The sequence below is a fragment of the Symphalangus syndactylus genome, chromosome 21, assembly GCF_028878055.3.
Source record: "Symphalangus syndactylus isolate Jambi chromosome 21, NHGRI_mSymSyn1-v2.1_pri, whole genome shotgun sequence".
Lineage (NCBI taxonomy): Eukaryota > Metazoa > Chordata > Mammalia > Primates > Hylobatidae > Symphalangus > Symphalangus syndactylus.
The window spans coordinates 24643468-24665854 of record NC_072443.2 but is presented as its reverse complement, the minus strand read 5'-3'; the positions used below and the strand labels follow the sequence as shown (position 1 = coordinate 24665854).

At 35.8% G+C, this 22387-nt stretch overlaps 1 protein-coding gene across 12 annotated transcripts in view; it reads left to right on the top strand.

Annotated features, from left to right (window-relative positions):
- ABI3BP (ABI family member 3 binding protein) overlaps positions 1-22387 on the top strand; it is a 246050-nt gene that overhangs the window by 190873 nt on the left and 32790 nt on the right. For 4 of the 12 annotated variants that reach the window (XM_055259014.2, XM_055259011.2, XM_055259010.2 and 1 more), the window contains 7 exons: positions 4-78; positions 8455-8514; positions 9073-9120; positions 9922-10002; positions 12177-12254; positions 15440-15502; positions 17154-17228. In XM_055259014.2, coding sequence (XP_055114989.2) covers positions 4-78; positions 8455-8514; positions 9073-9120; positions 9922-10002; positions 12177-12254; positions 15440-15502; positions 17154-17228 — 480 coding nt within the window. The remainder of the gene's footprint in view (positions 1-3; positions 79-8454; positions 8515-9072; positions 9121-9921; positions 10003-12176; positions 12255-15439; positions 15503-17153; positions 17229-22387) is intronic. The other 8 variants (XM_055259020.2, XM_055259018.2, XM_055259013.2 and 5 more) reach the window with 4 other exon arrangements.

Genomic DNA, 22387 nt, shown 5'->3' with positions numbered 1-22387 from the left:
CAGTTCCTAAGGTGCCCCAGCGCGTTACTGCAAAACCAAAAACGTCACCAAGTCCAGAAGTGTCATACACCACACCTGGTAAATGCTTTATTTCATGTTTAAGCCAAATGCATTCTACTGTCCCACTCTGCTTCAGTGAAACATGAGACTTGGTGGAAGTGAGGTCAATATTTCACTTATGTTTAAATCCCATGTTGTATCATATGTGGTATGATAATTTCAGAAGTTTCATAAGAGTGCCCAGTGGTTCATCTAGTAAAGCTGTGATCGCAGTCAAAAGGCAGAGAATTATGCCAAGGGTAGAATGTCTTTCCTAGAACTAAATTTCTCTTATTCCCTGACTTACAAAAAATGCTGCCAATTCTATGGTATGCTCAAATATTTCACTAAACACAAAGATAAAGACTTTTGTTCTCCCCCACAAATGATAAATTAGTGTTTTTACAAATGGAGGCAATGATGTTTAGCCATTTACTTGGATACATAAATTGTACTGTGTCCACATTGAGTTTTTTCCCTGTCACATTCTATTTTACAAATTGATGGAGACATAGCTTGGGTTAAGAAATTTCTTTCACACACACACAATGGTTTCTTTAGCTACAAATCTGTTTTTTTGCCAATCATCTGAGAAGGCCTTTTGTTCACATGTGGGGAAGGTAATCTCATGTTTGCGGAGTATCCAGGGTAGGGATTTCAAGGACCCAGACATTTCATGGGTATTACCACCACTATTTACATGAAGTCTTCAAGTGGCCTTAGGAAGCCGCTGGTAACTGAACAACTTTCTCTAAAAAGCCAAGCTCATTTTTAATTAGAGAATCTGGGAAATACTGTGAGTTTTTTCTCTTTCCTTTTAAAGGTACAATTATTATAAATTCCTAAATGCTCCTAAAAGCATATAGAACATTTCCAGAGCCGAAGAATTTCTAAGCTATAGTTTAAAATGATAGCATTTTGGAAGCAAGCCTGAATTCACTTCCTATAATGTTTTCCAGATTGTCTAAGCAAAGGCTACTATTGCTGCTGTGGTATAGTCAATTTGGTGGTGGTGGTAGCAGGCTAGAGAGAATCTCCTTTGCCCTGAAGTCTAGAATGTAAATTTGTACCACCAAACACAATAGCCAATATTATAAACAGGAAGTCAGAAAAAACCCTCATCTCACTTGCAAAAGATCAGCTTATTTTCAATTGTGGAAATTAATGGAAATTAATTTGTTATAGATAAGAGTAGATTTGAGTAACTTTATTTACTTTTCCTTTTCAGTATAAAACATAATATTAGTATAATCTCATTACATCAATATATTGACTAGTTAAGTTTTTTCCTCTTTTAATATTTAATATTTACCCTGAGTTGGCCATTATTGAAGCCAGGTGGTGAGTACCTAAGAATTCATTCTACTGTTTTTCTACTTTCATATACCTTTGGAACTTACCCTCATAAAATTCTTTTTAAGGTATATATTTTAAAATCTTCTCTGTTAGCTCGTCCTTCTCTTGAACCACATTCTTCAAATGTTCTCCCACAGCTAAGTTATAAAGAGTAGACCACTTTTGGCAGGAAAAAAAAAAAAAAAAAAAACTTAATTCTACCAACACCTTGTTTTTCATACAAACTCTAACCCGTGATCTTGATCCCTGTAACAACACAAATCGTTAACAACTATCCCTATTTATACTTTTTATCCAGAGTTTGAATGAGCAGAGTAGAGAACTGCCTCCTGGAACACTAGGGCCTCTCCTAGTGGTCTTCTGTCACCTCTCCAGCTCCACATGCTCAGAGTTAAGGTTCTGTCCCTAAATCTGGTGTTGGCCCTGCCATATGATCAGGGTTCTCCCTTGCCCCAGGAGTGTGGCACCCCCAGGAATAATCAGAAGGCAACTCTTACCACATTTCAGTTTTCTCAGAAGTGTTCAAATACATTGGATTCTGATGTGTTCAGACAGTTTTTAGACTTTATGTAGGCTCAAATTCACACCCTAATGAACCCAGTACTTTGTTTACCAGGTCCTGTGGGTTATACTTCAAAAAACAGAGGGTAAATGACATGTGTAGTTTAATATGTATTAGTATCCTGGAGAAATAAACTCTTCTGTAAAAGTCTCAAAATGTAAAATGTAGTCCTGAGGTCAGGACAGAGTTATGTTTTATTGTGACATTTATCTCAAAATGTATTCTGAGAGAGATCAGAAGTAACAAACTTCAATTTCTTGACCTGCATCAAAAAGGAAGTCAGTCTCAGATTCATTGTACAGCACTTCCATTCTATAGATTCCTAGGCATAACATCAGCTTCATCCAGTGAGGCCTTTAGGAAAAACCTTCCAGCCACTCAGTTGAATTATCTATTACATTCAATGAAGAATCTTGACAAATTAAGCCCACACTCCATGTCCACACCAAAATGAAAGTGGCTTTTCCCCGTATCTACCTTGGAAGAATGATTTAGAATTCAGAGCAAAGAACTTCCTTGCTAGAAAGGGGTGCCATTTAACTTGGAGTCTAAACAGGAGGTTCCTGGCTCAACAGAGTTCTGTCTTCCTTATGAGTTCCTTTCTACACCAAGAGCTGTCTTGGCTTTGTGGTCAACCTTCTGGCCCCCAGGCATTGGGATAGATTTCAGTCATCAGGAGCAAACCAGGAAGTAAATCTAGATTTCAGCCAGCTATCCAAATCCTCATGAATGTTCAACGTGTCTCTTCCCTTTGGAAAATTCTTATGTGTAGTCACACTCTTCAGGATTTCTGTAGTTAGTTTTATGTTTTCAGTTAAACTGGTTTTAAGGGGAGTTTTTCGTGAACTAATTAAGAATAAGTGTTTAATTCTAAATATTTCTTAAAAATTGAGCCTTATTGTTTAAAATGATAATTAGAGTTCATAAAGCAATCATTTGCTGGATTACATACTTTAAAATATTGCCAGATTTATATTAGGGAGAAACCCGATTGGACATTCACCTAATAAATGTATTTTTTCTGATATAGTCTTAGAAGACAATACGTTTAGAATTGAGCAAGCCAAGATAACAATAGTTAACAATTATTTCCATTTATACTTTTTGTCAAAATAGGAGTTGGGATGAGCAGGATAGAGAACTGCCTCCTTAAGATCATACTGTTATCATTACTGTTCTACAATGTTTCATTATCATCTTCTCGACATTTTGCCATTTTTTCCTAAAGCTTCTTATTTTTCCCCTTAAGGATGTACTATGTAATTTTATTCTTTGTCAAAATAGTTTTTTTTTTCCAAACAATTTTCCTAGAGGCAAGATGTCTTCTCAAATATGAGAACTCAAATCTGGAGTTTTCAGCAATTTGCTTATTTGCCTGATGATATATTAAATATCAGTATGCTTTTCCCCCAAGTTTTAGTGACTCAGTGCCTTCCTCTTTGCCTCAAAATCTCTTTAAGCTTATGTATGCCATTGATGTGATTAATAAATTATTTCTTTAAATCTTTCTTTCTTTTCTTTTCTCTTTCTTTTTTTTTTTTTTTTTTTTTTTTGACAGGATATCACTCTGTTGCCCAGGCTGGAGTGTAGTGATGCAATCACAGCTCACTGCAGCCTCGATCTCCTGGGCTCAAGTGACCCTCCTGCCTCAGCCTCCCAAGTAGCTGGGGCTACAGGTGTAAGCCACCATGCCTGGCCTAGATTTTTAAATAATGTTTTACAATTCCCTGGAAAAGAATTAGAGACTTTTGGAAGAGGTCAATTTGAGTCTTTAAAATGTTTCTTAGCAAAGTACAATGCTGGTTCATGGGAATTGCCCATCTTTTCCAGATTTGCTCTAAAAAAAAATTCACTAATGCATGTTCAATTCAGCAAATATTGATTGCCACTTATCTGCCTGGTTCCATGCTTAGGGATAAAATCAGGATTAAAAGAATTAGATATGATCTCTACCACCCAACACAGTGCAGGGGAGAAAACAGGAATAATATCAATAACTATAAAACAAGGCAAATCTCAGTAATTAATGGGTTAGTGATATAAACAAAAAATGAAATAACAGAAAAGTAATACATTCTAAATGTATGAATTAGAGAAGGTATTATCAAGAAAATGAGCTTTAAGATAGATTTTAATAGGCAAGTAGCTACTGATGATTTTTAAGGAAGCAAAGATTCGGAGGTATCAAAAGTGCTCCAGGCCAGGTGCAGTGGCTCACGCCTGTAATCCCAACACTTTGGGAGGCCAAGGCGGGTGGATCACGAGGTCAGGAGATCAAGACCATTCTGGCTAACATGGTGAAACCCCGTCTCTACTAAAAAAATACAAAAAATTAGCCGGGCATGGTGGCACACACCCATAGTAGTCCCAGCTACCTAGGGAGGCTGAGGCAGGAGAATAGCGTGAACCAGGGAGGCGAAGCTTGCAGTGAGCCGAGATCACACCACTGCACTCCAGCCTGGGTGACAGAGTGAAACTCCGTGCTCCATATAGCTGAGAAACAGCATGATTCAGAATGACTACATTGCTGGCCATATGATGAGATTATTGGGAGACGAAGACTTAGTGTAAATTGGATTCATATGTTTGAGGGCTTTTAGGTTATGCTAAGCACTTCAAAATTTTTTCCTCAGACAATTAGGAGACATTAAAATTATGTGTGTTTCTTTTTGTAATCATGGGAGTGATATAATTACATCTGTATTTTAGAAAGATGGCTGTGATTTTTTTTAAATGGAATATTAACTGGCAAAAAAAAAAAAGATTAATAGCCAGGAATCACTTAGTAGGTTTGCAACAATCTAGAAAGGTAAGTCTGAGAAATTGAACTAATTGTGGTAGAAAGGAAACTAAGGGAATAATGCTGAAATGCCTTTGGATATGGAACTACAAAGACCTAGAGAATGACTGAATGCTGTTATGGAGAGAAGGATGACAATGCTGTTCCTAGACTGCACAAGTAGTAAATAATAATGCCGTTAACTGAAACAGGGAGTAGAGAGAGGAATAAAGACGGGTGTGTACATGCTAGGCTTGCAGGGCCAGTAGGACTTTCAGTGGGAAGACCCTAACTGATGGTTGAAAATGTTTTCTGGACTTCTAAACAGAAGTCAGGATTTGGGGCACGGATTTAGGAGCCGCTTGTTTACATCTAGATAGTTCTTAAATCTTGGATAGTATCATAGAGGAGAAAATATAGATGGAGAAAATAAGAAGCCGGAAATCCAATATTTAGGCAGCATAGTTATATTTAAGGAGTAGGCAGAGGAAAAAGAGCTTCCAGATGTTGTCAAAAAAGAGAGAATCAGGAAAGGAGTTGGGAGATGAGGCAGGAAAAGGCCTAAGAAGGGAAGGTTGGCAATGGCATTGCGGTGGCAATGAGATGGAGAGGGGTCAGAAGAGGCTGCCAGCTTGACCATGCATGTCCAGAATCCCACGCTCTGAAACCTTTGGGCTGCATGCTTCAGAATTAGCAGTTTCCAGATTTTGGAAACTTACGTGAGTACATATACCATTGATTAGAAACAGTAATATGTATTCAGTGAGCAGTATGAATAGTCTTACCAAGCAGAATAACTAAAACCTATAAACAACCCTTAGATCAGTACAAGTTATGTTTTGCTATTGAATAGATTAAGAGAAAACTCAGCTTTCAGAGTTTCTGGACCTAAGAATATGATTAAGGCATTGTTGCAGGAAATGAGCGGAGGCTGGGCCACAGTGCATGAAGAAAATACATCTAGAAGGTGAGGAAGCTGAGGCAGATATACAGTTTTTTTATTAAAGGAATGAGAGCAAGAGAGAAGGATTGTTTGAAGGAGAAGCCATGTGAAGGGAATAGTTTTGTTTAAGATATTAGAGCATTTGAGCTGTTTTGTAGGTAGAGGGGAAGTAACATGGAGAAATGAAAACATGGACAAATAGAGAAAAATATAACAGAAATAACGGAAAGTAAAAGGCCTCAAATGAGATAGAAGGGAGGGTGGCCCAAGAGCACAGGGAAAGCCAGCAGGTGGCCTCCAACGGGGCTTCCTCTCAGACTGAACCTAATCGTACAAGGTTAGAATAAAGGAATAGAGAGTATAGATTAAAGGAATAGAATACGGTATATAGTCTATATGTCTTACTTTTTTAAGAGAATCAGTGTCTTTGTAGCCTATCGCCAGGGTAAACCTTATCGCAGACTTCATATTCTAACTTTATCAAAAGCAAACACATTAATTGTTTTCTAACTATCAAAACTTTCATGCACATTCATTTACGTTTGTCTATGACAGACATTGTGCGTTCTTACTTGTGTTGACTTTGGAGTGGCACGCTTTATTCAAAAAGACAGATTGGTTAGTATAAATGGTATAAGTTGGTTAACATAATTAAATCTAAAATTATAATAATAGTAAATATTCTTATAAAGAAATCAAAACTGCTTTCTCAGAAAATTGTCATCATTATTTTCATTGATGAGTTTCTCCCAGCATGAAAGATGTAGGTTTTAGGGATCGTGCTCTGGTTGAATTTAATATACAGAGGAATGCCACATAGGAAAAAAAGAAAAAACAACTTGAATTTCTTGGAGCTGTAGTTGACTAAGTAGGAGAATGATTCATATTACTTTCCTGTAAATATTTCTATTTTTTTCCTTTCCACTGATTTCACCTGCTTAGGAAGTCTGCTATGACAGTTTATTAAATCATCACTTCACGGTTAAAAAGAAAAGTGCCAATTTTAGCAGCTGGAATCCACATTACCCCAGCCTCAATTCCTCAGTAAACTAGAGCAGCAGTGAATAATGTATTTACAGTATGGTGGATTTATTAGTACCACATCTCTTCTCAGCTTCTCCTTTCCTTAATCCCAGCTCCTTTTTGTTTGGTGTAGTACTGTAACTAACTAGGGTATTTATAAACTAAAGGCTGCTTTGAATGTTCATGGCCTTCACAGAGCTAAATCAAAGTGCCTTCTTCAGCCTCAAGATAAACATTTTCTTTCATTTACAGCTGGAAATTTCTCATATGTTACTATTTGAATCCCCAAAAAAACTACATGCAAAGGCAGAATGTTCACTATTGTGGTGGGCTTTCTCTACCTTATCAACCACTAATCTTTGTAAAGTTTCCTTTTTTCTTTAAGAAAACAATCCATATTTTCAAATTCCCTTGGATGTTACCTTTTAGCTCATAAAAGTTCTGAGTCAAGTTTCTGTTCAGTGTACCAGTTTTCACAATTGTAATTTCACTAATACTTAGCAGCCTAGTCTACGAACAGATGTGGCATGCAAGTTAAACATGATTCCCAAAAACAATAAAAAGAGAGTGTTCATTTTATATAACCTATTTCTCCACTAATGGTAAAGTGGTGCTTGGCCACCTCATAATTAAAAAAAAAAAACAAAAAACAGTTTTCTTCATCTTTCTTCTGAGGCAGAGTTCTAGCCTGAATCATAATTTTTTTTCCAGCATTATATAAGATGCAAGGAAATTACACTGCCTGACAAAAAGATACTGGTGTGTATGAAAGGTTTAGTGTGGTAGGAAAACCTTTCACTGAGAGAGTAGGCCTGGGTAGGTTTGTGGGGAAACTGAGTTGAAGTACTTTACACTATTTGTGGAATGAGATTTTGTTGTAGAAATCTGCTACTAACAAATAGACAAATCACCCTAATATTTTCCCCACTGAGAAATACGGTACCAAGTTTCCAATCTACTGTTTAATTTTGCTAAAATAGAACACAAACATTAAAAAATATACTGGATTTCAGGCACTACATATACAAGTAGGCCTATTGTTCAGCTGACATTTTTGTCTTTTGTTTTCATATGCTTATGTCAAGCATGCTTGATACCTAATATACTGGAAGCCACATCACTAAAGAAGACAAAAATGCCAACAGCTGTCATTTACTAAGTAACAAGCACTATCATTAACTTTACATGTGGTATCTTCTAATGACTAGCTGATTCCTTTTGCTTCATTTTCTCCCCCCAGCAACTGTAAGTGCCATTTAGAATAAGACTGTGTTATCATCTTCTTACATATTCAAGATTTTTCCATTTCTTATTGTTTCCCCCCAGTTTGTAGCCACTTTTGTACTTTATCTAAGATACATATTTTTGTTGCTGTTAGTGGACTTTCAGCATGAATATCAAACAGCAGCTAACCACTTTGTGCAAAAAACGACTTTCTATTTTGAAAGCCACTTGAGGGAGCTCTACCTCATTGTTTAATTACGTTAGCTATCTCCTCTTCTTCCTCAAGGAAGACTTCAAAATGAACTGTGACTGACTTCCTATTTCTGTTTCACTGCCACCAGAACCTTCCCTGCACAGTAACATTTTTCCATTTTGAAGAAAACAGGCATCTTCTCAACTTTGGTCATTAACCATTATAAAAATACTTTTGCTTCATTCATGCTTTCTGGAATTTTTATATCTGTTGGTTAAGCTCACTCCAGTTGGGATATTTAGAGTACGCAGTGTTTTATAATCTTTTTCTTTCAGCTCCAAAAGATGTGCTCCTTCCTCACAAACCAGACCCTGAGGTCTCTCAGAGTGAACCTGGTAAATTAATTATTTCATCCTTCTGGCTAAGAAGTATATTTTTCAAAAAAAAAAAATTCTTGAAGTAAATATATTTTTAATGGTTGTGATATGGAAGAAATTCAGAGAAAAAAATGTGGGTATAATGCATATTTCCTTTGGGTAAATTGAATCATCTGGTTGAAATATTTTTCCTGGGTTAAGTGAGGGAATAGTACATAGGTTCATTGAGGAGATCATGCTAAAATTATAAATACCATTGTTAACCAAGCCAACTCTTATATCCTTTCAAAATGTAAATGTAGCTACATTACAACTATGGAGGTACTTTTAAGTAAAAAAAAGTGGGTGCCTACTCAAAACTTTCCCTAAAGTGACAGTGATCGAGAACTTCAAAGTTTTAGTTAAACTAAGTTCTCTGATTGGCATCTAATGTGAAGAATTTTCTCTTATTTATTACAATTCTTAGAGAACATTTAAATTATTAAATCAACGCATCTAAAAAAATAGGGCAACTATTTTGACTTTGTCAGGTAGTAATTCTCATAAATATGTTCCTTTGGCTTGCTTTTGGCATAGTTCTGCAACCTGTTACCTTTAGATTTGAGCCACCAAAGACAACAATAGGTAATGGTTTTCCCATATTGACCAACTCTGTTTTCTTTGCTACCATCAAGATTGTAGGCCTTTCTCAAATGATCCTGTTGAAACATCATTTCTTCTTAATCCATTTCATCATTTCATTCTCATTATTATTACTCTTTCCAAAATAAAAAAGCAATTATTTCAGTGTCGTAATGGGTTTGCTTTGAAGACTACCTTAAGACATTACTGAATCCATCTTCATTTACTTCATCTATCTCCATGTTTCAAAACGAGTCCACTGTGTTTACTAATGGTGCCCGTTTAACAATTTCCATTGGTTTAGTGGTTCTCAGCTGTAATGTAACATACTAGAATGTGGTAAGTTTGAAAGATACTGCAAGTAATTATCATTATTGGTCAAAATACTGAAAATCGCCAGTGATTTGTTCCTTGAGTCTGCTTGAGCAGACTCAAGGAGATGATGCCAACAATGATGATATTCTCACTCATTTTGTAATCATGCATGCTCTCTTGAATGGGGGAGAGAGGGACAAAGCTACAGCCAATAGTCCAGGACTGTGTCTAACCCACACCCCATCTCAACCAGCCATTCTGATGGATTGGTTCAAGAATAGAATGTCATGTAGTATGTGTCCTGGTGGAAAAACAGTTGAGAACCATTATTCTAATATTCCACAGTCATTTTTCTGAAAGTTGTGTGCACACTTAACTTTCTTCTTTCCTTTTTCTATTTCAAATGAAGGAATTTCATGTAATACCAATCCGGTCTGGTGCTGGCTTTGAATCTAAAAATTTACAATCTTGGCCCTTTTCTTTTTACAGCTCCTCTAGAGACACGAGGCATCCCTTTTATACCCATGATTTCCCCAAGTCCTAGTCAAGAGGAACTACAGACTACTCTGGGTAAATTTCGTTTTAATACTTGTTGAAGGAGGACTTGCCTTTTAGGAATTTCCCTTAAAGTAACCATAATACATTATGTTCATAGATTGTTTCTAAATAATAGGTTATTTAAAAATCCATTTCACTCAATACTTTTACATTAACTGTGTATTTGTCCTAATATGCTGATTTTCAATATAAAATGAGAATGTTTTAACACATCTAAGATGTGTTAAATTGGCTCTGGTGATTAAGTGTGATTTAGAATACTTAAGAATTTTAAGTATTCTAAAAAGAAAAATGTTCCTAAATCAATGCTGTTCTTTTTTGTTGCTTTTTCTGTATTTTAAACTGCATTTGGGAAGAAAAATTACTTATCTAGTATTTATTAAGCTTTACTGGGTGCACTGTTAAGTAATGCAGTTCTAAAAAGAAACTTTGAAAGAGGAGTCCTTACCCTAGAGGGCTCATCTCTAATATGAAGACAGGACTTAGTTACAATACTGCAGCCTCTGTGCCACCCAATACACTACATGCCTTTTTAAAATTTAAACCATGTAACTCTGTGAATTAAGTTCTATTACTTGCTCCATTTAACAGATTAGAAAATTGAGGCATAGAGGGTTTAAAAGTTTGGCCAAGGTGAAACAGCTGGTGTCAGAGCCAGGATTAGAATCTACACACTCAGCCGCCAGGGTGCCTAGGATTAACGTCAATGTTATACTAACTACAATGAGTGTGATAGAGAAAAGAGCAACATGTTGAACAAACAAACTACCTGGAGAAATAAGGAAAGGCCTCTCAGATTAGGGTCATTTACACTGGGTCTTCAAGTTGGAATGAGAGTTGACCAGTCAAAGATGCAAATGGTTCTTTCAAGTTACAGACAGATGGGAAAGAGGCACAGGGCAAGGAATGACAGACTAAACTGATGAGCAGGTAGTTGCCTGGAGAAACAAGGATGGGTAAGTTGGAAAGGTCCATCGGGATGAGCTGAACATGCTCTCAAGGAGTTCAACACAAATGTGTGGGAAACTCCAGTTTGCCTGCCTCTAGGTTGAAAATGAACCAAAAAGCTAGAGTTCTGGCTTGTATTTGTTGGCTCCTGTCTCCTGTCTACACTGCATCCCATATGGCTTTAAGTCAGTGGCCCTATTTGCTTCCCTTCATTCCTTTTCTAATAATCCATCCTTTGTGGGTATCTACTGAAATAAAGTTACTGATCACATTTTAAAATAAAATCCTTTTGGAAGAAAAAATTTAAATCGAGCAAATATATTCTAATCAAATATTCATCTAATCTAGCTTATTTCTGCAAAATCAATGGCGCCCATGATGACAAAGCTGAAAGTGCTTTTCAAAAACCACTACTGAATATGCTAATTATTTAACTTCTACTCCCTATTTTTCTAATGTGTCTTGGTTTATTCACGTCAGAACCATTACCTGTCAATTATCACAAGTATATTTCTTGAGCAGAATCAAGAGAATACAAAAGCAGGACAGAAAACAAAAAGATAGCAGTGTATCATTTATACCAAGTATTTCCTTGGATCCAGTATGGGCAAAGTGAACAGTGTAATTTGCTGTGTCTATATAATATATGATTTCAAGGTAACATGGGAATGGAAGTATTGCTGTATGTATTTTTTTTTATTTTGTCAAGAGGATTGTGTTTGTATGTCAAACATATGCTCTGATTTTCACATGAGAAAAATAGAATATTTGTTTTATGTGATGTAAATATACATCTTTTCATATGATATTGAAAATATATGAAATCATATACATCTTTTCATATGATATTTCCTTTCCAGCTCATCAAAATAACATGTGGGATTTATGGGCAGGAAAGAAACATGAAGGAGATAAATACATTGAGGCAACTAGGAGACTTTCATACATGAGCCATATCCAAGAATAGCCACAACTAGATTAATGATACAATGATTGTGAGCTAAAAGCTTTTGGAAATCCTTATAATAATCATTAAAATAATAGTGTAAAACAGCAGATATCATAAAGGAGAGTTATTAAAATGTACCACTAACTTTGAATTATTGTGATTACTGAGTGTATTTCTAAATGCAACTTATCCTTTTATTATTGCATGGGGCAGAAAAGAGTATGGGTTTTTTGGTCATATTCATAATGGTAATTATTTAAAACAAGCAATCTTACTGTGTTTTCTCTAGAAGAAACAGACCAATCCACCCAAGAACCTTTCACAACTAAGATTCCACGAACAACTGAACTGGCAAAGACAACTCAGGGTAATCCTCTCCCCTACCTCTGGAGAATAACTTTTCCTTATTTGCTTTTAATCAGGAAAGAAATTTTCTTTTCAGAATGTCATTTCTCATCACAGTGGATTACTTGTTTTTTTATCATTTTATAGGCAAAAGAAATCAGCCGAATATGAATACTTATATGAGTATCAGTTGAATGTAGGCAAGACAAGTTCTTTCATTGGCACTTACTTTTTTCAATGTATTGTTGACCACTTGATGCTTATAACTAAGAGTGGAAGATCCCATTTTTTCCCCACATTTGACCTTCATTTGCCTCGTTTTCCATATCTGATAAATAATAACCGTTGTCTTCCTCTTCCTGCTCCCTCTCTTTAACTTCCTCCTGGTCCTCCTCCTCCTCTTCTCTCCTTTTCTCACTTTCTCCAGTCTTCCCCCATTTGATGAAACACACTAATAAGAAAAAAGCTATTAAAAAGAAAAATCACTTTTCAAAATTATGCCAATATTTAAACATCCACAGAAGTGATTTCCTGCTTTTTATTTCTTCTCTGTGATTTTCTGCTTTTGGGGAAGTGAACTTGCCTACACAAAGCTCCATCTCATCTTCATGCACTCAGGAGTCTTCCTGTTTATACTTTTCTATCCTACTATCCTACTTAGGTTATAACACTTGTGGACTGCTAATACTTTTTTTTTTATGACCCCTTTTGCCCATCTCTGCCTCTATCAGATGGTAGAAAGCCAAAAATAAGACCAAAAAAAGCAAACATTTAGGGAGTTAGAAGACAAATAAGTTTATGTTGCCCATTATGAGTTCTAATTTGAGGGGGAAAGTTGGTGGGAGAAGTTTGATAATAAGAGGAAATGATAATGAAAGAAATCTGATTTTAAAGTACATGTGTCACTGGGGCAATATTTATTCCAAGTAAACATGACTAAGAAAGACTACAATAAAGGGCAGTTCCTTTAAATTTTCTAAATCTTTTTTACTTGTTTGTTTGGTTTAACTTTTTGTTATGTTTTAAACTTTTATTCAATTACTTCATTTAATTTTTAGTTGCTGTTAATTTATAATTATACACAGAATTCTGAAGTATAATATAATGACAGCCCTCTCAGATCTCTATTACCAGCCTCAACAATGAACAGATGCTCCGTTGTGATATATCCCTATTCCACCCTGATTTCTGTATGTTTATTATTTCATGTTTTTGCAAATCTCTTTAATTTCTGGCTTAAGGGAAGATAGCTGGATTCTCATAATCTGTTTTTACCACAAAATACATAAATATTTACAACAAGCATGATAAATAAAGACTTTCATTCCACACAGGTTGTGTTGCCAAATGAGAAAGATTTCAGCTTTTTAGAGATTTAAGGATTTCAGAATGAGGATAAAAGATCACAGGCCTGTTCTTTCCTCATTTTGCCTTTTCCTACTTTAAACAGAATATCAATCTTGTGTTACCATTACTAGTATATATGGAATTTTAATCAAATTCCTTCAAAATATTGTATTAAATATAAATTTCACCTGTTATTGGGAATATATCCATGATCTCATATCATTATACAAATTGTCTTAACATATTTATATATGTTGACTTTTTTCTTATATCCTTAGCTCTTTTTCTATGTTTAAAATTGAAACCCTCAAGGCCATATATTGTTTGGTGATGAGCTATATGAGTAACTTACAACCTAAACTTAAATTATATTTAAGCTCTTTTATAAAAAAATTCTTTCTAGATTTAAATGAAGACCATGGAGAAAACTAAAACAAAAATTCAGGTGCCATGGCTTTGAAATCATGTAGTGCTGATTATTTCTGTGGTCTATTCTCAATCTCTTTCCTGTCCAAAGTCTTAAAATTTATATATATTCTAGAATGAGACAAGAACTATGATTCTTATCTTTTTTAAGCAGAAGCAACCTAGCATTCAAAGGGATTTACGTGGAAAGATGAAATAGGTTAAATTAACAGGGAATCCCACCATCTCAAAATTGGAAGAAAAAAATTACAAAAAATCATCGGGCACTTTAGGGTCTGTGAGAATTAATTTTTATGGTTATTATACTTGGGAAAGCCCAAAATAAACCTATAGAGAATTTCAGTGTGTGTCTGCTGTTGTTGGCTTGAAGTATGGCAAAATTCTGCTCATCACAGTCTTTACATTGGAAGTTTATAAATGAGCTACATTATAACCTATTTCACAGGCATACTTTGTTAACTTAGTAGGCAAGGCATTGCTGATTTATGGCTATATATCCACTCGATATGTGAATAAAATCATTAAAACGATGTAATCTACTCACATAGTTTGCAAGAAAAAATTTTTCCAAAAACATTCCCAAGAAAGCTGGTAGCAGAAGGCAGTATGTGATGGGGAATTGGGGACAGAGGAGAGCAGCATGGAATAGATGAATTCCAGGATGAATGCTTACCTTAAAACCTTAGGATGCATTAATATCTCAGCAGGTTCTCACAAGTTTGCCTGGGTGCAATGGTCACACACTTATTCATTCATTCAGCAAGTCTTCATTAGGATGCCTTTCTGTGCAGGTGCTGGATAATTGGCCCAGGGATTATCTGAGTTCTTGTTCCTCACTTGTCCTCTTTTGATAGGCAGGGCACCAGATACCATTTTCTGTCATTTCTACAGCATTATGGATGACACTGAGTGAATACTTACTCATTTCAGGTTCATGAGCAAAGACCATTTGATAGAGACCACATACTCCTACTCTTTCTTCTTTACCTACCTAAACATTCATTTCTCTTTTTACCTTTAAGATTGTTTGACTTCTTTAGCAAAATAATATTTCACAATGACTCTTCACTGAGAGATTAGATGGATGGATGGACAGATGAACAGACAGATGGATGGCTTATGGGTTTATCATGCTAAGCAAACATCTGGTAAAATGAATGCTCTTGAAAAATAGGGACAAAATGATGACTAATCCTTAACACACCTTACAAATGAACTACCTCATTCTATGTGCATCTTTAATTTTCAGTCATGTATATTTTCTTTGTTTTATTTTCCTTTAGCATGAAGTCTATAATGCATAATGGGAATTTTCTGAAACTTCTTTATACGTCCATGCAAAGTGTATGAGTTGTTGGTACCTAGGATGCTAAATCTCCATTCAGGAGGCTTTGGTCTGCTGCTTATTAAATAAAAAGTGTTCCTCTGTTTCAGCACCACACAGATTTTATACTACTGTGAGGCCCAGAACATCTGACAAGCCACACATCAGACCTGGTAAGTTGTTTCTCTGATGACTTAAATAATCAGCAGGCAGGGGAAGATATGAAATGGATTGAAATAGCCAAATACACCAAAGGGGACCCTTACATTGCAATAAGAGACGTACGGAGACTCTGATCTGTGTGGATAAGTGGAAAGGTACTGATGAATCCATAAATGTGATGAGACTTGACTAAGGATTTTAAGGATAATCAGATGCAGAGATCACTGTGAAATTTTATTGATTTAAAAGTATTTTTAAAATAGTGTTGGACAATTTTCCTGACAAAGAGGTAGCATAGAGTTAGCTATGACATGTTATTATTTAATAGTTACTTTCAGATATTCTTTCTTTCTGAAGAAAAGATGGTCTCTTTTCAGCATAGAAAAGCTCTTGTTCTGGGAGAACATTTTTACTTGATTCCTTCAGAAAATAAAAATATCACAAGTTCTAAACAGCAAAAATAGTTATATATTGGGAAATATGTTAAATTTACTAAATTCTCCAAAGGTCCTAGGATTGCCCTCACTGGAGCTTGTTCAGAAAAAAAGTTAACTTGGAGGGGTTGATCTAGTTCACGTAACTCACTCTTATGCTGAGGCACAAGTTGGACCAAACACTGGTGTTTTATTTTCTTTTTTTTGTGATTCTAAGGAGTCTTAAAGTTCCAGATGATGAAACTTGCTTACGAATGAATGTTCTCAGTGAATGCATCTTTAGAACAATAATTTTATAGTCTTTGGTTTATGTAGAATTCATATATTTTGTTATAATTTTCCAACTTCTAAAGATAATTGGGCACAGAAATCTTTTATAACCATGTGTATCTCTCTGTGACTTTGTGTGTCATGATAGGTGTTGAGAGCTTAATGTGAGACTGGTTATATTAAACATTTCTAAAAAATAAGCAGTAACGATCATGGCTAATAATGACCGAGCACTGGCCATGTGCCCTGTGAGGTACAGTTGAGGAAGCTGAGGCACAGAGAGGAACTAGAAAGTGGATCAAAAGATGAGCAGTATGGCTCCAGAGCTTCTCACATAAGCACAATACACTTAGTGCTCCTCCTTAAAGAGTCTTCTAAATGGATTATAAAATAGGTCACCTCTTAAGGCTTTGGTAAGGCTATGACTCTCTCCCGAGCAGGAAAGGAAGTAAAATGGTTTCATCAAGTTCTGTGCTTGACAATGGACTTTGTGAAAGGACTAGTATAATGAAACCTCTGTACCTACGGATTCCCACGAAAAGAAGTGGAAAGACTCCAACTTATGAATGGAGGCCTTGACAAATACACTTCAGATTTTGGTTTTTCATTAGACATCTGTAGTCCTGATCTTTCTTCAGTTCCATTTTGGAATGTATCTAATGCCTATAAATGAGACAAGATCTTTCCCACTTCGGATTATAAATTCCCTTGCCAGTTACTTTTTCAAGTCAAGTATTGAAGCACAGTCATCACCTCAGAATACAAATTCACGTCTCTGTTTTCAAATTCAAGTCTATTATTTTTATACAAGACTGTGGTTTCTATATTCTGAATAATATTTTTGGTAAGTCATCTTTTTTATTGCCTAAATGACTTTCAATTCTCTGAGAAATTTTGTTTTTCTTGGCTGCAAACTTTCAATAAGGAAATGAACTATTTATATCCCACTTTATTTTAGTTCTGAATAGGACAACTACAAGACCTACTAGGCCCAAACCCAGTGGGATGCCCAGTAGGAATGGAGTTGGAACAGGTAATAATCACAAGTGTATTTCCTTTTTATCCTGTCAAAACTATAAGTGTTATTTAACTTTATGATATTGTTGAATTCACATTTTAATTTCCTTTTTACCAGTTTTTAAAGTTCTTAGTAATTCTGTAACTGAAAATTATAACTCAATCCAAAATCAAAACTTCAAATGTCTCTAAAAATAGTGAAGACTTTTTCACTTTTCCTAAACCTGGTCTACTAGTTACTATATATAATCTTGCTTCTGAAAAAGATCCTGATTAAGTATAAATTGAGTGAAAACACTAAAAGTAGCTATTTCCCCTAATTTCAAAATACTATTTATACACAAACTGGTCTTTGAACTATAATTAGTTGGTTTTTAAGTTTATAATTTAACAAGTACCATTAAAATTTTTTTGAATGACTGCATCTGTTAGCAGTCTGGAATATGAAATTTATACAAGAAATATTTAATCAGAGCAATTCGTATTTGGTTACCCTGGTAACAGTCATTAATGTTTTCAAATCATTCATCTTAAATAACATAGCTGTAATCTAATCAGATCTATGGGAGTAAGTATTATGCTAGAAAACCTAGGATACTGATCTAATAAATATTCAAACACCCAACTTCATGGATAAATGGTAGTTATTTAGATGCCTTAACACAGAATTGTATCATTCCCTTTAAATATTTTTAGTAATATAACTCTTGTGTTTGCTTAGGTAAAAAAAAATTAGAATTTATTTAATGTATATATATCTGATTAACCCATGATGGTTCTCTAATGAGAAAGAGATATGAATAATACCTAGAGATATTTAGTCTAAAAATTATTGAGCTTTGTTTAAGAATGTGCCTTTTGTACTTGATTATTACAGTCTCTGAATTTCTAGGAATTCACTTATCTTCAAACCAAATAATGAGGCCAATACTGTAAATTCATGACTTATGAAAAGCAAGAAAGCATCTCAATATCTATTTGTGCTCAGCTACTCTTTTTATTCTTCCCAACTGTGGGATTAGATGGTGCACAATTTTTCAGATTGACATAGGCAATTTGGTTGTAAATGGAGCCACCTTCTCTCAGATCCTTTTGGGAGGAAGGCAGGTACAAATTGTTTAACAATCAAATAATTCCTTGGAAGTTGCATAAGTAAAAATAAAAGAAAGCACTTAGATGTCAACCAAGCAAATGAAAGAACAGTAAAGTAGCTGTGATCACACTTGAAAGCTACTAACCTTCACTATAATACTGATTCTTACTAGGAACATGCAATTATCTCTCACGGAAACAAACCATTATTATATTTTAGCTTATCAACAATATAAATATTTTTCCAAAGCCCATTTGTATTACACATGGATATCTATTACCTTCTTGTATACATAAAGTCAACTTTATAATAATGTATCCAACTTAGCTTTGGAAGAATAATATAGCAGGGCTTTTTCAATTTAATTTGTCAATTGTTGGGAGAAATTGGGCTGGTGGGCACAGGTAGACAACGCTGTGCTCACTGTTTCCTCTTTCTTCACTCCACCTCCATCCCCAACCAAAATTTTTTGTGCCTGGTCTATATTCTTTTATTTGTCAGTTGGGATCCCCTGACAAGGAAGAACTTGCTGCCTGCCTGCAGGGAGTGAGGTCAGCAGATGGCATCTAGCTATCATCTCCTTCAGAGTAAGCTTCAACCAGAGGGCACTGAATGGAGATCTGGGCAGTACATCTCCATGTCAGCCACAGTAATTTATAGCAACCAAATGGGATTCATCCTAGGAATGCAAGGTTGGCTCAACACTCAAACAAATTAGTATTCTTTTCTTGCAGTAGGCAAGAAAAGAAGTAAATGGAATAAAATTCAGAAATTATAGATAACATGATTATCTATGTAGCATATTATTAAGGAAAACAACAGCTGTCAGATATTTGCCTAGAGAATACTATTTTCAGAAATTGGTGAGGAAAAAATGTTTAAAAATCTCTCCTCTCCAGGTTGTAGACTTACCTTAGTCCACCTTCCTTTGATTCTGCATAGTTTTGATCAGATTTCTTCACAGAAATGCAGCTGTTCACAAGAGTTTATTTTCTTCTCTGACACAATTCTACTGTCTCATCCACACTTACTTTCAGCCTCTGTTGACTCTTTTAATGCATCATTTTTGTGTTAAATGGTTTCATGTTCAGCCTTGACGTCTTACTCAGAATATTTATCTTTATTATCCATCTCACATACATTTTCCTATAGTTTTTCTTGCTGAAGTTTTCAACTCAGATATTTCACATTTTAAAAAATTAGTTAATAAAGGAAGTGTTTGTGATCTATAGGACATATTCTTTTTAATTTTATTTATTAAAATTTTTATTTCAATGGCTTTTGGGTTTTGTTGTTACATGGATAAACATGAATGGTTTTTTGTTACATGGATGAATTATATAGTGGTGAATTTGAGATTTTAGTGCACTCATTACCTGAGTAGTGTACACTGTACCTAATATGTTGTGGTTTTTTATCCCTAGCTTCCTCTCACCCTCCCCCTTCTGAGTATCTAAAGTTTGGTATATCACTCTGTATGCCTTTGTGCACTTACAGCTTACCTCCCACTTTTAAGTGAGAACATATGGTTTTTGATTTTCCACTCCTGAGTTACTTCACTTAGAATAATGGTCTCTAGATCCATCCAAATTGCTGCAAAAGACATTATCATGTTCCTTTTTTTATCACTGAGTAGTATCCCATGGTGTATATATACCAAACATTTTCTTTATCTACTTATTAGTCAATGGGCACATAAGTTGGTTCCATATCTTTGCAATTGTGAATTGTGCTGCAATAAACATACATGTGCATGTGTCTTTTTCATATAATGACTTATTTTCCTTTAAGTAGATACCCAGTAGCAGTATTGCTGGGTTGAATGGTAGTTCTACTATTAGTTCTTTAAGAAATCTCCAAACTCTTTTCTCTAGAGGTTGTACTAATTTACATTCCCACCAGCAATGTATAAGTGGTCCCTTTTCCCTACATCCACGCCATCTCATCTATTGTTTTTTGACTTTTGATAATGGCCATTCTTGCAGGAGAAAGGTGGTATCTCATTGTGGTTTTGATTTGTAGTTCCTATAGGACATGTTCTTTATGGTCTTAGACCACCTAAGGTTGTGCCCTTGGAAGACTTAAAAAAAGAAAAACAGATTCTGAGGCCTAAAGACTACAGACCTTTGACTGTTGAGGTCTCTATGAAAATCTTGTGATTCCATAAGCCCCAGGAATATCTTGAGCTCAGTATTTTATATGTTATTTCACATCATTATAGATATTTTCCCTGATGTATGTGTATTTTATACATGTATGTGTAGATAGGTATTGCTCTACCCCAAGGTTAGAAAGTAGCCTGCAGAGGTTGAGATCTAAAGTGGGTCATTTCTCTAGCATTCTGCTTTTCCATGGTTTCCAGAGACGTGTCCCATCTTAGCTGATGTGTCCTGCCTATTAAAATCTCCTTGAGACCTGCCTACAGAGATGCTACAAGCCATGCACACACCAGGCCAAGAGATTGTGCAAACTACAGCCCCACAGGCCAAATCTGGCTCACTGCCTGTTTCTGTAAATAAAGTTTTATTGGAAACACATCTCCCTTTCACATTGTACTATGTACAATGTGTACTGTGTACAAAGGTACGTATACAGTACTATGGCAGAGTTGAATCGTTGTGACAGAGACAGTATGGCCTACAAAGGTGAAAATATTTATTGGGTTAGCATGGGGTTAGCAGTCTGCATGTGGTTAGCAGACTGTTTCTGTAAAGGATAAATGTTTTCAACTCTGTGGGCAAAATAGTCTCTTTCACAGATATTTAATTCTGCCATTGTGCTGTGAAAGTAAGTATAGAAAAAGTTTGCCAATCCAGTGCTAGACAATCTCTCTGAGTTTCTCCCTGAGGGAAGTTGTGCAGCTATTTTTTCATTCAACCAACATTTATTGAAAGCCCATTATGTACTAGGCAAGGTGTAATTCTGAAACCACCTTGGCACATATGATTTGGCAGATATTGTTAAATACCTGAACCCTAGACTCCTTTCTCTACACCCTAATGAGGGAACCACAATTTACTGCCCCCACATGAGTGGGCTGCACGATAATCCAGTCCCCTCAGGCTGAGGAATGTGTTTTTCTGGGCTGTAACTAAATCTTCCAGGCTGCTGGCTCCCTGCCTGTGGCTTTTTAGCCAGGTGCTAAGATTTGGGACAAGAGTGCAGAAACCAATCATCCATAAATATCACCCTTTTTTGATCACAGGGAATGAAGTCACTGGTACATTTAAGAACCGATTTCCAGTTTACTCTGTTTGTTTGCAAAGTTTTTGTTACCATGGTTTAAAATACCCAAATTGTTACTTCATTTCGGATGATAAATTGCTGAGGGGTGAACTATGTAAATCCAGAGATTTTCGGAGGACTCTCATATGAAGGTTGGGGGCTCATTCTGAGGCTCAAGTCTTGGTGCTTACAGAGCTGACTCTGCCCTTTAGAAGATGTGTTGGTTAATCCTGCCTGAGGGAAAAAGAAGTCAGGTCACAGCTTGGGCCAGACTGTCTAATTGGGTGCCAATTCCTGAGAATGTGTTCTTTACAGTATCTCTTACTGATTTTCTCCTTTCTCTTGCTGATTTTCTCCTTTCTCTTCCCATTCCCACTCTGCTGCCTTTGGCCTTCATTTGCTCTCCTCTGACTCAAGGCAAGAGATGTTCACTAGTCCCTCCAGTTCTGGCCCAGGTGAAATGCCTCAACAGCAGCTAGGTGCAGGAGAGCAAGTCCAGAATGAGAGCTCAGTCTCCTGTCCCCAGATCTTGCCACTGAGCCACACAGCTGCCCTTTGCATGGCCCTTCCCAATGCTTTCAGGCGCCACTGGCTTCTATCCATTTCTAAAGGCTGGAGAAAGTCCAGTTTTGCAGCTGATTCTCTATTTGATTTGGGAACTTATATCTAAGGATCATAAGAATATGATGCCTCTGTCTCCACCTACATAGAAAATGGCTCATTTCTTCCCGTTTCTCCCTAGATAAAAAAAAAGAGGGCAAAGGAATTTGTATCTTTGGTCTTACGTATAAGGTAACTCTGCAAAATTTGGATTCTCTTCAGAGCTCCTAGATTTCTAACCTACCAGCCCCTGTGAC